General features: G+C 33.8%; 1 protein-coding gene across 4 annotated transcripts; it reads left to right on the top strand.

Moving 5' to 3' along the window:
- The first annotated feature begins 1648 nt into the window (after window positions 1–1648).
- On the top strand, window positions 1649–12955 carry LOC100253614 (AUGMIN subunit 8). Of its 4 annotated transcripts, none has more exons than XM_002276537.5 (7): window positions 1651–1968; window positions 3533–5052; window positions 5550–5669; window positions 9116–9232; window positions 9317–9406; window positions 11427–11534; window positions 12532–12955. In XM_002276537.5, the coding sequence occupies exons 2-7, from the start codon at window positions 3658–3660 to the stop codon at window positions 12625–12627; spliced, it is 1926 nt and encodes a 641-aa protein (XP_002276573.2). In that variant the 5' UTR covers window positions 1651–1968; window positions 3533–3657; the 3' UTR covers window positions 12628–12955. The 4 variants fall into 4 exon arrangements, with proteins under 4 accessions (XP_059596652.1, XP_002276573.2, XP_010656622.1 ...); XM_010658320.3 differs by having other exon boundaries at window positions 1651–3382; XM_019223136.2 differs by having other exon boundaries at window positions 1651–3423.
- The last annotated feature ends 1146 nt before the right edge of the window (window positions 12956–14101 follow it).

The following is a 14101-nucleotide window of genomic DNA, read 5'->3' as shown; positions in this document are numbered from 1 at the left end:
TGTGTTATATTTGTGGTGAAGCTAAATTATGAGATTTTTTTAGGAGTCTATGAAATAATACCGGATGAATCGAACACAGTATGGACTTACTATGTTAACTACTCTCGGATATATATATTTAGGGTTATGATAATTATGTTTCTACTGTAAATCTTCCACAATTCTTTTTTATTTTTTGTCCATGATTTTTCCTATTTAGGGTTTTTCACATCAATATGTGTATTTTTGTTCTGTTTTTGTTATTGTCTTTTTTCATTGTTTCCTAACATAATAAAATATTTAAATGCTTTTCATAAAATACCATATTATATTGTAAATTAAAAAAACACACACACAAATATGATAACATGTTATAATTGGGAAATAATTAAATCTTATATTTAAATAAATTATTTGAATTTTGAAATCAATCTTCTTATATATAATTGTCCATATGACATGTCATAATTAGAAAATAAGTAAATCCTAAATTTAAATAAATTATTTTCCTATCCATAATTTTCCCTTGAAGCAAATTTTTTTTTTTTTTACAAGTGTTCCAACATTCATTAAACTCAATTGTAAGTTTAAGGTAATTAATAAGGTAAATCCAAGAAAGAATGAGGTCAAAAGTTGGTAGGAGGGAAATCTCACACCAATAAACTGATCTTAATCGCATGCAATTAATTTTGGAGGGATCTAATTGAGTTGATGATGGCCAACTGCCACATGAAAAGGAGTTATTACACTTCCACTCCTTTCTACTAACTTCACTTTGGAATTTTTCTACGTCCGAGAGTACTTACGCAGCTTGAAGGAGTGGGGATTGAAATCAAATAGCACAAACGCCAGATCCAGATTCAATGGTGATTAAAGCCTTTTAATGTTGCAGATGGCAGGCCTAGTTATGGCAATATTTCAGTTTTTTAAGTTGTAAATGATTATTTAATGAATTGTGGTTATTATCACTAATCACTAATCACTAATCACTAATCACTAATCAAGATTATCATTTTCATGGATTTTTTTATTATGTTTGGTTTTCGGAAAAAAAATATAGAAAAAAATTATAACAAACGAAAAATTGATTTAAATTTAATAAATTATTTTTACGTATTTTTTAAAACCTATTTTACTTTTTTTTAATGTTATATACACATCAAATAATTTAAAAATATTGATTTATTTTAAATAATTTTAATTATATTTGATTTTGTTTTTTCATATTTTTACAATGAAACTAGATAAAAGAAAATTATTTTATTATTATTATTATTATTATTATTATTATCTTCTTAATATTTTTAGGGAATCAAATGTGACTTTTGGATTTTGGGAATTATTGTATTTTTTTTATAATTAAATATTTAAGTGAAAATATAAAAGAATCCCCACCACAAAATTGAATTGAGATAGTTTTGATTAAATTAAAAAATTATGAATTTAAAATAATAAAATCAAATAATTTAAATTACTAAATAATCGTAAATAAATATTTTGTTGAAAAGTATTCGTTACTATTTTGTGAATGAAAAAAATAAATAATAAAAGTAATAATTTAAGAAAAGAGCGTATAGGATAAATTAGTGATTTAGTAGTAAGAAAGTGATAAGAATGTCTTAGCGTAAAAATAATGTCTACTTAGCAAGTAAATTAAGTAGGTGGCGCGAAAACAACGTCCTCCTTAATCCCGTTTCCCAACGTCTCTCCCAACCCTTTTATTTTATTTTTATTTTTTTTCCATTTTCTCTACCACATCGCCTCCAACATTCAGTTACGCTCTCTCGCCGGAAAACATGGCTTTCCGACCAGCGTCTCCGGCGATCTCCACTCCCTGATCCACCTCCATCTCAGATTCCTATTCCTGTTTGCCGTTGTTCTTTAAAGCTTTGATTTGGAGAGAATTGTTCACTCTGGCGGTTGATTTGTGCGGTGATTCCAGTGTTTGAATTCTGAGATTGAGGGTTTTTTCGTGCATCGTTTTTAAAGGTGAGATCCTTCGATACGAGTATCATTTCGGATTGTTAGGGTTTTTGATGGTTGTATTGGCGATAAATTTGAAAAGAAAATTATTGGTTTGTTTTTTCGTTTTTCTTTGCTCGAATTTTTTTGAGATTCAGTGAACTGCTTCGATCCCTCACTCTGTGTATCATTGTATTAAGCAGAACAAAAAAAAAAAAAAAAGAAGAAAAGGACGAAGATTGAAAAAACTTTGTTTTTATTGCCTTCTTTGTTCTTTGCGTTCCAAAAATTTCAAATTGCGATTAATTTGATTTTATATCTTTTGTTTTTTCTTTCTCCGGTTTTTTATTTTTATTTTTTTAAAAAAAATTGGTTACCAATGAATATCAGAATTTATTCGGGATTCAACGAATTGCCTCGATATATCTCTAGAACTATTTTTTTCTCTCTAAGCTCTCTCGACCTGTGTGGCTTCGTAATTCGTATTGAGATTTCATGAGTACTGTTCATGTCCTGCAACTCGGAGACAAAAACCTGCCACATACGGACATTATTGGTGAAGATACCAGTGAAAAATCCATCAAAATTTAGCTTTTTTGTCTCTAGACCTGTTGAATTTTCTTGATTATCGTTCCTGAATCTTGAAAAAAACTTGAAACAGGTCAAAACATAGGGATTACTTTAACTAAAACCCTGATTGAAATTATTTGTTTATTAATATTTTTTTTTCCTGTAACTGTAAATTTATGGGGATGGACAATGATTTCCTTTGCACGTGGACCTCCATGTCTCTTCCCATAAACCCAGATACGGTAGCATCTGCAATCTCAAATCTTCTGTTAATCAAAAATTTAAAAATTATATACATGCAAACAAATCTTGGAATTTACATTTTTGCTTTTTTTAAATACCAATTTATCTCTGAAAAACAGTTGACATATAACCGCAAACATATCTTGTGAAATTGGAGACGGAGAGGGAGAGAGTTATTGTAATGTTGGTTTCACTTTCATTGAATTGAATTTTCATGAGAAGAAGTTGGGGAAGTAGAGGAAGAAGAAACAGGGTAGGGATGTGAAATGCACCCAAATACAACCCACCCGACCATGGCACTCCCGTGAGAAGGACAACAAAAAAGAGGGGGTCCAAAAGGGAAAAAAAAGAATGCTTCCCCTTATCCTACGCACCCATTTCCTCCCTTATCGTACACCCACCTCCCAGTCCACTTCCCCTAGTCTCCTCAATTTCTGAGGGGACCCTACACTGCAATTTGCTGGTAACCACCCTCTAGTGATGACCGTTATTGCGCGTTCTAGTCCTGACCGGATTTTTCTGTAACGCACACCACCAGATGCATCCCCACTCTCTAGCCTCTTTACCATGGCGTGATCTGCTTGGATTTGGGCATTCGTTGATGAAAAATCAATACCCATTTGCATTGGTGTGTTTTAATTCTCAAATTCATTCCCAAATCAGATCTGGGTGTGTCTGTAAAGATGTATTCTTTTCAATTTTCTTTTTTTCTTTTGCAGGTTATTCTTTTCTTTTCTTATCTGTAGTATCTTACTTTTGGTTTGTGCATTTGTGGCAGATTTGTAACAGAGAAAAGGATCTTCTTTTTGAGCCATTGTTGCCTTCCCATTACATGTGGGATATGTGAAAGCCTGGCAATGAGTTTTGTTATATGAAAAAAACTATCAATGTGGTCTAATTTGAATGGTGTGGATGGATGTATGTGAAGCAGAGAAAGCATTACAGAAGCACACAGCAGTGGAGACCTCAAGACGGCCATTGGTTCCGGCTGAAAAGTGCAATGGCGTCACCCGCCGGCCAAAAACGAGAGAAGTTAGTTCTCGGTATAAATCGCCTACTCCTCCATCCACCCCCTCTGGTCCCAGGCGGTGTGGTTCTCCAAACCTCACAAGAACAGTCCCTGTACCCGCCCAATTGGTGTCAAAGAGAGCCCAATCTGCTGACAGGAAGCGCCCCCCTACACCACCTTCACCTCCCAGTCCATCCACACCTGCCCGAGATTTAACCACAGACATGCATTTCTCATCCAGAAGAATGATGAGTGGCCGGTTGCAGGAGAGTTTATGGCCTTCCACGATGCGGAGTCTTAGTGTTTCTTTTCAGTCGGATACCTTTTCCCTTCCCATTGGTAAACGAGAAAAACCACCACCGGTTACTCATGCTGCTTATGACCGAACTTTGAAGCCATCTTCAAATGTAGCACATAAGCCGGTCGAAACGCCTGCAGGTTCACGAAAGCCTACTCCAGAGAGGAAGAGGAGTCCTCTTAAGGGGAAAAATGGGTCTGATCAATCAGAGAATTCAAAACCAGTTGAAGGTTTACATGCTCGCTTGATAGATCAGCACCGATGGCCTAGTAGAACAGGTGGAAAGGCATCTTCCAATTCTCTATCTAAAAGCATGGATCTCAGTGATAAAACCATTAAAACACTACCATATTCGGGAATTGGGGTTTCTATGCTAAGAAGAATGCCCATGTCTGATGGTGTAAATAAACCTTTAACAAGGTCTGCTAGTGATGCGGTGAGACAATTATCATTTGATGAAAGTGGAAGAGCAGGTTCTGAGGCAAATTCCATTGATGATAATCCACTGCGGGTGCCTGGACAAAACAAGTTTGTTTCTTCGAGTTCTTCTGACAGAATGGCAGCAACAAGTCTTGCATTGAGATCTCAGTCTTTGCCTATCCCTGGATCACGTCCTGCATCACCAAATAAGACCTCGGCATTATCATCCTCCATTTCTAGAGGTATGGTCAGTCCTTCTCGGACAAGACCATCTACCCCTACAAGGCCATCTACTCCTACAAGGCCATCTACCCCTACTAGGTCATCTACACCTACTTCATCTAGAAGCATCACCAGTCCATCTCGAATAAGGCCATCCAGTCCTTCTCATCAATCCAACAGTTCAACTTCTGTTCTCAGTTTTATTGCGGATTTTAGAAAAGGAAAGAAGGGTGCTAACCACATTGAAGATGCTCATCAGCTACGGCTACTATACAATAGGAATTTGCAATGGCGATATGCTAATGCCAGGGCAGAAGATGCACTCTATATTCAGAAAGACACGGCAGAGGTGGGAGTTCTGATCTCTATGGCACTACAAAGCTTCCTTATGTTGGTTAGGTGTCGGACTTATCATATAATGCAGTTTCCTGATGCTTTGTTTCCCGTTATTGGGGCACCAACAGTGAATATCATGTTTTTGTGCATGAATTAGTTCCTACATATGGGAAGTTACCTTAATGACTTACTGTTGAATGAACAAATTTCTGGTGAAAATGGAGTCTTTCCCTTATAGCGTCTGCTTCAAATTATTAGACCCTTGCCTTGCAATCCATGATGAACATTGTGTCTTCTATGGTGCAATATAGGAATGTTGTAATCCTTTTTCTATTGTTCTTAATTATGTCTCTACTTATTTGAAACCTTGAAGTTAAAATGTGGTTCTCCCTCCTTGTATTTTTTGATGCTGTACTCTGTCTTTAGTTGTTAAGCATTGAAATTGGCATTAGGTTTCCTGGTACTCGGTGCTCCTTTCCACTAACTGTGGTATGCTTTAATTTGACACAGAAAACTCTATACTATGTATGGAGCACTACTCTAGAGATGTGGGTTTCGGTAATAGCAAAAAGGATCAAACTCCAACAACTGAGGCTTGAGCTGAAGCTGAACTCAATTTTGAATAATCAAGTAATTCCTCTCTTCTTTGTCACATGATTCTTTTATTATAACATCTGGCTGTTGGCATTAATCAACTGGGAAGTATCTAATGTAGAAGATCCTATTAGGGTCTTTGTACATCTATATGATAGGTGAAAATGATATAGGTTATGTTTGAATGCGTGAAAAGACAATAAAACATGAAGCGGGCTGAGAAAGAACTAAGAACCCTTATTAGCTTTTCAAATTTGGATCTGAAAGTAAAAAATGTGTTATATGTTACCTGTTTAGTCTACATTTATATGCTTATATGAGCAGGCTGTTGTTGCTCGTTTTTCTGGTTGGTCTGTTAGTCTTGATCAGATAGCAGAATGTGGACTAGGTTATGTCATTTGGGAGCCCTCTGTTTCTTTGTTTCTTTGATCCTTGGGGTGTTGTCTTTGGTTCCGGTAGTGGATTGTTGTTTTTTTCATTTCACCTGCTTTTTGGCTCTCTTTGTATATTCTGTGTGTACCTGGTGTGCCTTTTCTTTGTGCTTTTAATATATTTGCTTATTTACCTATCAAAAATAAAAAATAAAAAAAATTATATGCTTATATAAGTTTTTATAATATTATTGAGAAAACTAAAGTCAATAGTCAAGATTGATGTTTGGAAGGAGTCTCAGGACCTGTGTTGGATTTTTAGGATTTTTAAAAGGTTTTAAGGATATATATATATTCTAATCAAGTTTAAGTTACTAGAATATTTAGTAGTTGAAAAATATCTTTGATGTTCATTTTAAAAGGTTTTAAGGATATATATATATATATTCTAATCAAGTTTAAGTTACTAGAATATTTAGTAGTTGAAAAATATCTTTGATGTTCATTTTGAGGAGAAGTAGTCTGATCAGCCATCTTTTTTGTTCTCTTCAGATGTGTCTCAATAAAATCTATACTATCTTTAAGTCAGGACCTAAATTGCTTCTTTTTGGTGTCTCACCTATAAAATACTGAAATTGACTTTATGATACCCTTCTAACTAAAGCTAAAATTGGCCAAAATAGTATTGTGGATAGTCCAAGTTGTTTGAATTCATATACGAAAGCAACTGAAATTGAGTTTTCCACAAAATGGTAATGATAACTGAAGGCCTGAAGTGAGAGTAGGGCAAGGATCATAGACTTAAAGGATGGATAATATACACAAAGGAGGAGCAAATGCATCATGTGTATCAATATCTATGGTTTGAATTGAATGAAAAGATTATTGAACAATTAGTACAAGTCTGCTTTTTGATAGAGTGCTGCCACATTCTAAGATGAATATTCCCTTGAGACAATTACAATCATGTACAATAATTGAGATTTTTGCGAGGTCCTAAGCAAGATACCATATATGACGAAGTCATCCCAGTTTAAATTGTAAGGGATACCAGAACTGCAATATGAAATGTTCCATTTGAAATTTGTTTAAGCCTGAATAACAATGTCCTGGTTATATGGAAAGTCACAGATGGGCTGATAGTGAATCACCTGAGCATGACAATGCATTAAGTATCTCGCTTAAGCTTCTGTATGGTTCTTTTAGGATAGCAGGGCTTCTGAGACTTTCCTTTAAGTGAATGATGAATGATATTAGTTAGGGGATCCTTTGATATAAAAACCTCCTATTTTAGGGAATGCCAACTTCAGAAGACAGTTGCATGATTCCCACTTGGAAGTATTTGAAATAACTCTTTTGTTGGACATGGTCACAATTACAATTTGTTTGACCCTGAACCTGTGCTAGACAAATTCCCCCCTTTGACACTCGAATCTTTCCTTTTAATGAAATGACTCACCATTTAATCGAGAGAAACAAATGCATCCCATTAAAAAATTTACCATAAGAAGCTTGAACCTTTTAAAGAACCTATTTCCACATCTGCTTAGTCAGTGGAAGCCCCAGTTATGTTTTTTTCCTCTGGGAAAAATGGGTATTATGGTGAGTGATATTGGGAATGCATGATGGCTATCAAATATAGGTTGTAAATTTTTTTAGCAGCAGTAATTATGATTGAAGTTTCATTTTTGTGTCCAAGGGCTTTGCAGTTTAGGATTTTAGAAGAAAAATAAGTTGTAAAGATAGTTTTAGAAATCTTTGAAGGCTTATGCCTCAAGGTTTGACACAAATTGTCTTGAGGTACAGCATCAAGTCTTAAGCAGCCTGACTCATGCAACGAGGTGGGTGGCTCTCATCTGGCTTTCTTCTCACACCTTAAGACTCATCCTTGTTTACATATATAACACATAATATAATTTGATTTTAATTGGCATTTGAATATAGGTTTCTTGATCCCTTTTTTCTTTGAAATTCATAAACTTTTAAGGTTAGTAATATATCGTAAAAAATAAGCTTGATAGGAGGTAAAAGATGGAAAAGAAAAAAAACAGACTTGCAGAATTCCAACGCTTCTTGTAGTAATAAAATGGTATGAATATGAAACAATAGTGAAGTATATCAGGATATTGAAGAAAATAAAGCCTACCTTGTGCATGAGTTTTGACCAAAAGCTCACATGGATCATAAATCACAGATACACAGATGGGGAAATAAACAGATAGAAAGACTCAAACCCGAGACCTCTAGTTAACTAAGAGCTCTGACATCATGTTAAATTACCAATTTGACACAAAAGTTTAAGCTGGTAGGTAATAGGCTGACTAACAATATTCATACTGGTGAAACTAGTTGTTATCTCATTAGAAATTAGATCCATTAGCTTGCCTCCTGTGTTATGAGGTTTGATTATGTGTGGCTGATTTAATATCTAAGTCATGCTGAAAATTGATCTGCCTTCAGCTTCTTGAATCTCTGCGATGTTAGAGCCTTGAAGTTGATCCAGTCAAAATTGCATTGTGCGCTTATAAAAATATAAAATATAAAATATAAAATATAAAATAAAAATAAAATAAAATTTTGTAAGTTTGTTTCTTAGGCCACCATGCAATCAAATGTGCAAGTCATAATAAGGTGCAATTCCTAGGTGAAATGAGAGTGTGCTGTATGAAACCACTCTATCAGAAAATTAGAACCTATTCCAGGCATCTGATAGAACATAAAGATGAAGAAATCCCATTGCCAGGGATTATTATTATTATTATTATTACTTTTTTTTATAAGTAGGGATTATTCTTATTATTGCACAATGCAAAAACAGATTTGCATGATGACCAAGCCTGCAATAATAACCATGGAAAAGTGTTCTATGAAAATGAATATTATTTTTTTTGACATTTCTTGCTTAATGTGCAATATTTCAAATTGGTGTTTGATCTTGGTTTTTCAAGTGCAGTGCCATGAGAAGTAGTATTAAATACATAAATGCAGTTCTGTTTTTCATTTTAACTTTCTTCTTGTGATTGATTTAGGCACCAATTTTCACTTTTAAGATGTTAGTTTCTTGGTGCTTCCTTTTTCTAAAATGCTTGCTTGTAACAATAACTAATTCAGATGGCCTACCTTGATGACTGGGCATTGATTGAAAGAGATCATTCTAATTCCTTATCTGGGGCAATTGAAGATTTAGAAGCAAGCACTCTCCGTTTGCCAGTTACTGGAGGTGCAAGGGTATGCAGATTTGTAAAAATTTACTAAAATTGTTTTCTATGAAGAGAAACACTATGAACCATTAGTAGACTTGTACTTTTGCAGGCAGATATCGAAACTGTGAAGCTTGCTATCTGCTCAGCTGTTGATGTGATGCAGGCAATGGGATCCTCCATATGTGCTTTACTCTCAAGGGTGAGATTTATGTTTTTTGTGCTTTTGTTCTGATTGTGGTCTTCACATATCTAATGTTAATTTAGCTTTCTTGTGGTTCTCTTTTGACTTCAGTACCTTTTTGTTTGACTCTTATGTGGCATATGCAATGCGTGTGATAATGCATTAATGTCCTAGATGTTTTTGGAAATTCATTAAGGTTACCTGCGTATTTATGTAGCCAAAAGTTTAAACCCCATCCATATAGGACTCTGACCTGTTAGGGATATGGTATGTCTTTGCACTCACAGAGGGAGAGAGGGATGGAGGAAAGGGGGAGGGAGGGAGATAGGGATGAATACATGTGTTTGTTATGTTACATTTTTGCTATATTTTAAACCCTTGATGCAAATGCGTTATTACCGTGATAATGAGACCAGACTAAAGGTGAATGGCTTTAGAGGATATGAGTCTTAAACAACATACTTTGTTCCTGTCTTGTAAAGGCTCACCTCAAGGCTAAGCCTTAAGGAGTAAGTCTAACACGCCTTTCAGAATGATGCAGCATGCAGTCCATGCTGCAGCTGCAGCATTAGACTCCTTGCTTTATTTTTCAAATGCTTCCTGTTTATGCATTGGGATAGAATGACCTATTAACTTCTTGATTTCTGTCTGCTTCAAATTTAATTTGGAAGTCCTCTGACTCGTACTATCTTTCTTGTTAGCCTTTTCATAATCCACACATTTGACTGTTTTATTTTTCTGAAAATATATAATCATGAAGCATGAATGTTATTGGAAATTTAGTCATAGTTTTATCCCGTTTAGGACTTTTAACTATGACAAGCATCTAATGTTGCCACGAAAAATGACCAGTTATATACTGCTCCGGAGTAGAATTTGCTCTTGCACATAGAAGAAATCTAACAAGGCATCATTTTTTTTCTTTACTATAAGAGAAAGGGTTTAATGGGTTGGCAACTGAAATACTAATTCAAAATTTCAAATTATCAATAAATTTGAAATAACATCAAATAGTTAACCTCTCAAAGTGAAGAACAAGAAGGTCCTTGCTTTCTCTCAAAATAAGCTATCAGGTTTATACTTTGGTGATGACATCAGCCAAATAGCCAGTGGCATCAACGATATGGTTTTCTGGTTTTCTAACTTTCTTATGCTTAGTCCAAGATTTTTGTCCCTTGTTTCAATTAATTATTAAGAGGAGGTTAGGGAGTGAAGTTAAGAAATGAGAACAAGAAAGAACACCTATGCTGTATATAGTGTCTCATCTTTCATTTTACCAGGAACAAGATCAAAGGAGGTTGTGGCAGCAAGGTGACCAGGGTTGATATTTTAATCACACCTGATAAACATGCATCCTAAAAATTTGCAAATATTATAATGGAGGATATAACCTTACATAAATCTTGATGACATTGAAAGATTTTTGCAACCAGGCCAGTTAGTGGGGATTTAAGTCTTGGTGGAGTTGAGTTGTAGAACAGGAAATAGAGAAAGCTTTGATAATATATATATATATATATAAATATATTAACTTATTCCCTGGAATTTGAAACTAGAAATGCTATTCTTTTCCTACTGTACCACCAGTTTTGAACAAATGGAAGATAAATAAATGGTAATTGCCAATATACATTTGCAACTTCTGCAACAAAGATGAATGTTGATCTCATTTTTGCACTCTTTTTATTTTTTATTTTTTGTAATAATTTTTGGTTGGGCTTACAAGGTTTTAATGAGGCTGGGGGAGTCATGTATATGATTTTATAAGATACTCATTTTCTTGCATGTTTCTCTTATTAATTTTGAAATTTCTCATGCCTCCACTAAAATAAAAAGGTTCCTGTCATAGTTTGAGCCACTAGACCTGTGCTGTTCCAGTTCTTACACTTACAAATACTAACATGCATTTTGTCAACTGGTAATACTTGCACATCCAGGGCTTGTATAGGTTGGCATTTTGTGAAAGTTAAATGGTGAAATTGTGGTCATTAAAAGTTATCATGAATGCTGACCTGGTTTTGATCATTCTCAATCACAGGTGGAGGAAATGAACTGTCTGGTTTCTGAACTTGCTGATGTAGCAGCACAGGAGAGAGCAAAACTTGATGAGTGTGAAGCTCTATTGGCTTCAACAGCAGCTATGCAGGTGAGAACAACAATAAATAGTTGTAAACTTTTATGCATAAAGAGGTAAAAATAAAAATTTAAAAAAATTAAAAAAAAAAAAAAAAGAAAAGAGAAAGAAAAAGAAAAGAAACAGTTCTGTAAGTTTTCCGCCAATAATATCTTGCATTGTATGTGTTTTGCTGATAAGTGGGGAAAAACTGGGAAGGTATTGCTATGGCCTTATGCTTTCATCATTGTCTCTTTATATTTGAAGCATAATGCCTTCATTTGATTAATAATTTTAAAGTGAACGATGTCATTAGGCACTGGATCGACAATTTGAGTGCTTCTAACTGTTCCACCTCTGCTGCTATTTTCTATAGAGCATGAGTTGTTTCAATTACCGACAATGGCAGGGTCCATACTTAAGTCATTCTTCCATCAAAATTTGCCTATCCAAGCCAGATGAATCTCATTCCTTCCTATTTGAGCTTCATATCCTATTGTCAAGCTCGTCATCCTTATAGATTAAGAAAGTTTGAAAGGATAAGTCCTGCTCAATGCTACCCAAGTCTTAACTCACCATTCACTGGTACTTCAGATTCATCTAATGTCTGTCAGTGTTCAAAATGTTTATTTTTACTATAATGGATATGACACAGTTTCTATACATGTGTCTGATGTGATGACTTCTAGTATGCCAACCCTAACTGGGTCAAAGGTCTTGTAGTTGCCAAATTTTAGTCACTTCATTACTCTCTCATCGTGTGTCCAGTATTCCTTGCTTGCGAAGCTTTGAATTCCTGTAAGGCCAATGCAGGAGTCTTCTGTGTTGAATGGTCTGCTTTGGTTCATGTTAGCTTGCACCTTCCTCTCTCCAGCAAATTGCTTTGTGCTTACTTATCTTGTTGTGCATAAAATAGAATAGAATAGAATCTTGCTATTATTGTGATTTTTTTTAATTTATTTATTATTTTGTTTTCCTTTACATATCTCTAACATCATGTATGTTTAAATTGCCTCTTTGGCTTAAGCAGGTAGAAGAATACAGCCTTAGGACCCATCTCACTCAATTGAAACAAACCTTGGAGGAGGGCGAACACAGAATCTTGGCAATGAGAATGCCTCCATGACCTTGCAACCCATCCGGACGCTAAGCTAACCATTTCCTTCTTTGCCTCTTTGACAGAGACAAATATGACACTGCCGACACTGCCTGCCCGGGTCTCAATGATTGTAAATTTGATTTTATTTTATTTCTTCCTTTTTTCCTCAACTGTGGTGGGAATTTTATCATATTTCATTCCATTTTTTCCTTTGTTTCTTGGGCAAATAGAGCTTTTGGCTCCATCATTTTCTACGTGTAATTTTATATCATATCACTTAAATTAAAAGAAAATTGAAAGGAAGCAAAAGATTGAAATTCAATATAGAATCAAACTTGTATGTGTGGAAACACCAGTCATGTCTTATAGACTAAATGTATCTTCATTAATACTCCCTCCCTATCCCTTTCCTCTCTCTTGATGCCAGTTTCTTTCATGTTTGTTTTCAAGCTGCTTTTGATTTTCAATGCCAAAGATTGGTGGGAAGTTCATAGCTTACATCATATATTTAACCTCTGCTTTGTTGTTTATTTAAACTTTAATCAAGCACTTTGAGCCATCATAGCCAATTATGCTTAACGGCCCTCAATCTACAAAATTGGGTCAGAGTCCACTTATGTTGCATATTTTCTTTTACAGCTTCCATGCTGCTTCTATTATTATTATTATTATTATTATTATTATTGTCACTTGATGCATGCCAACCAATCAACCACTTATTGTCATAATGTAGATATGGACAAGCACAAACCCAGGATATGTCTTGTTTTTTCATCTTAGAAAGTATGTTAGGGCGTGTTTGGAAAAATTTTTGAATTTTGATTTTATTTACCAAAGAATTGATTTTTTTTTTTTTTTACAAATTTTATTCATGAAAATATTTTCAATCCAATTTTATTCCTATTAAAAATTCTTTAAGATCTTTATTTATAAAAAATACTTTTAATCTCATTCTTATTAAGAAAATATATTTTTATTTAAAAATCAATTTTTGGGATCATTTTATTAAAATTAAATTTTTGGATAATTTTATTTAAAATCAATTTTTTGTACAATTTTATTAAACAAATGAATTTTTAGACAATTTTTATTAAAACAATTTTTTGAATTTTTATTAAAACCAATTTTCCAGAGTCCTCTATAAACATTTTTTCTAGCTTTCTATTAAGAATTTTTTTTTATTTAAAAGAATATTTTCTGAATACATGATTATTAGACTATTTTATTAAAAAAAATATATTTCTAAACCTTTTATTAAAACAAAATTTCTAGATTATTTTATCTAAAGAAATTTTTTTGAAAGAATATTTTCTGAAAAACATGATTATTAGACTATTTTATTAAAAAAATATTTCTAAACTTTTTATTAAAAAAAGTTTTTTTTTAAAACAAAATTTCTAGGTTATTTTACCTAAAGAAATTTTTTTTGAAACTTATTTTTATTAAAAGAAATTTCTTGGTCCCTTTTTCAAAACATTTTTTTGGGACATGTTTTATTTAA

Source organism: Vitis vinifera, chromosome 11 (assembly GCF_030704535.1).
Source record: "Vitis vinifera cultivar Pinot Noir 40024 chromosome 11, ASM3070453v1".
Classification (NCBI taxonomy): domain Eukaryota; kingdom Viridiplantae; phylum Streptophyta; class Magnoliopsida; order Vitales; family Vitaceae; genus Vitis; species Vitis vinifera.
This window is presented reverse-complemented; position numbering and strand designations above follow the sequence as displayed.

What these genes read in the sequence shown, in the direction of transcription:
- LOC100253614 (XM_002276537.5), top strand. Translation starts at nt 3,658, where the DNA reads ATGGTGTGGATGGATGTATGTGAAGCAGAGAAAGCATTACAGAAGCAC. An exon ending in TATGTGCTTTACTCTCAAGG is followed by an intron (nt 9,407 to 11,426) that starts GTGAGATTTATG and finishes TCTCAATCACAG; the next exon opens with GTGGAGGAAATGAACTGTCT. An exon ending in CTTCAACAGCAGCTATGCAG is followed by an intron (nt 11,535 to 12,531) that starts GTGAGAACAACA and finishes TGGCTTAAGCAG; the next exon opens with GTAGAAGAATACAGCCTTAG.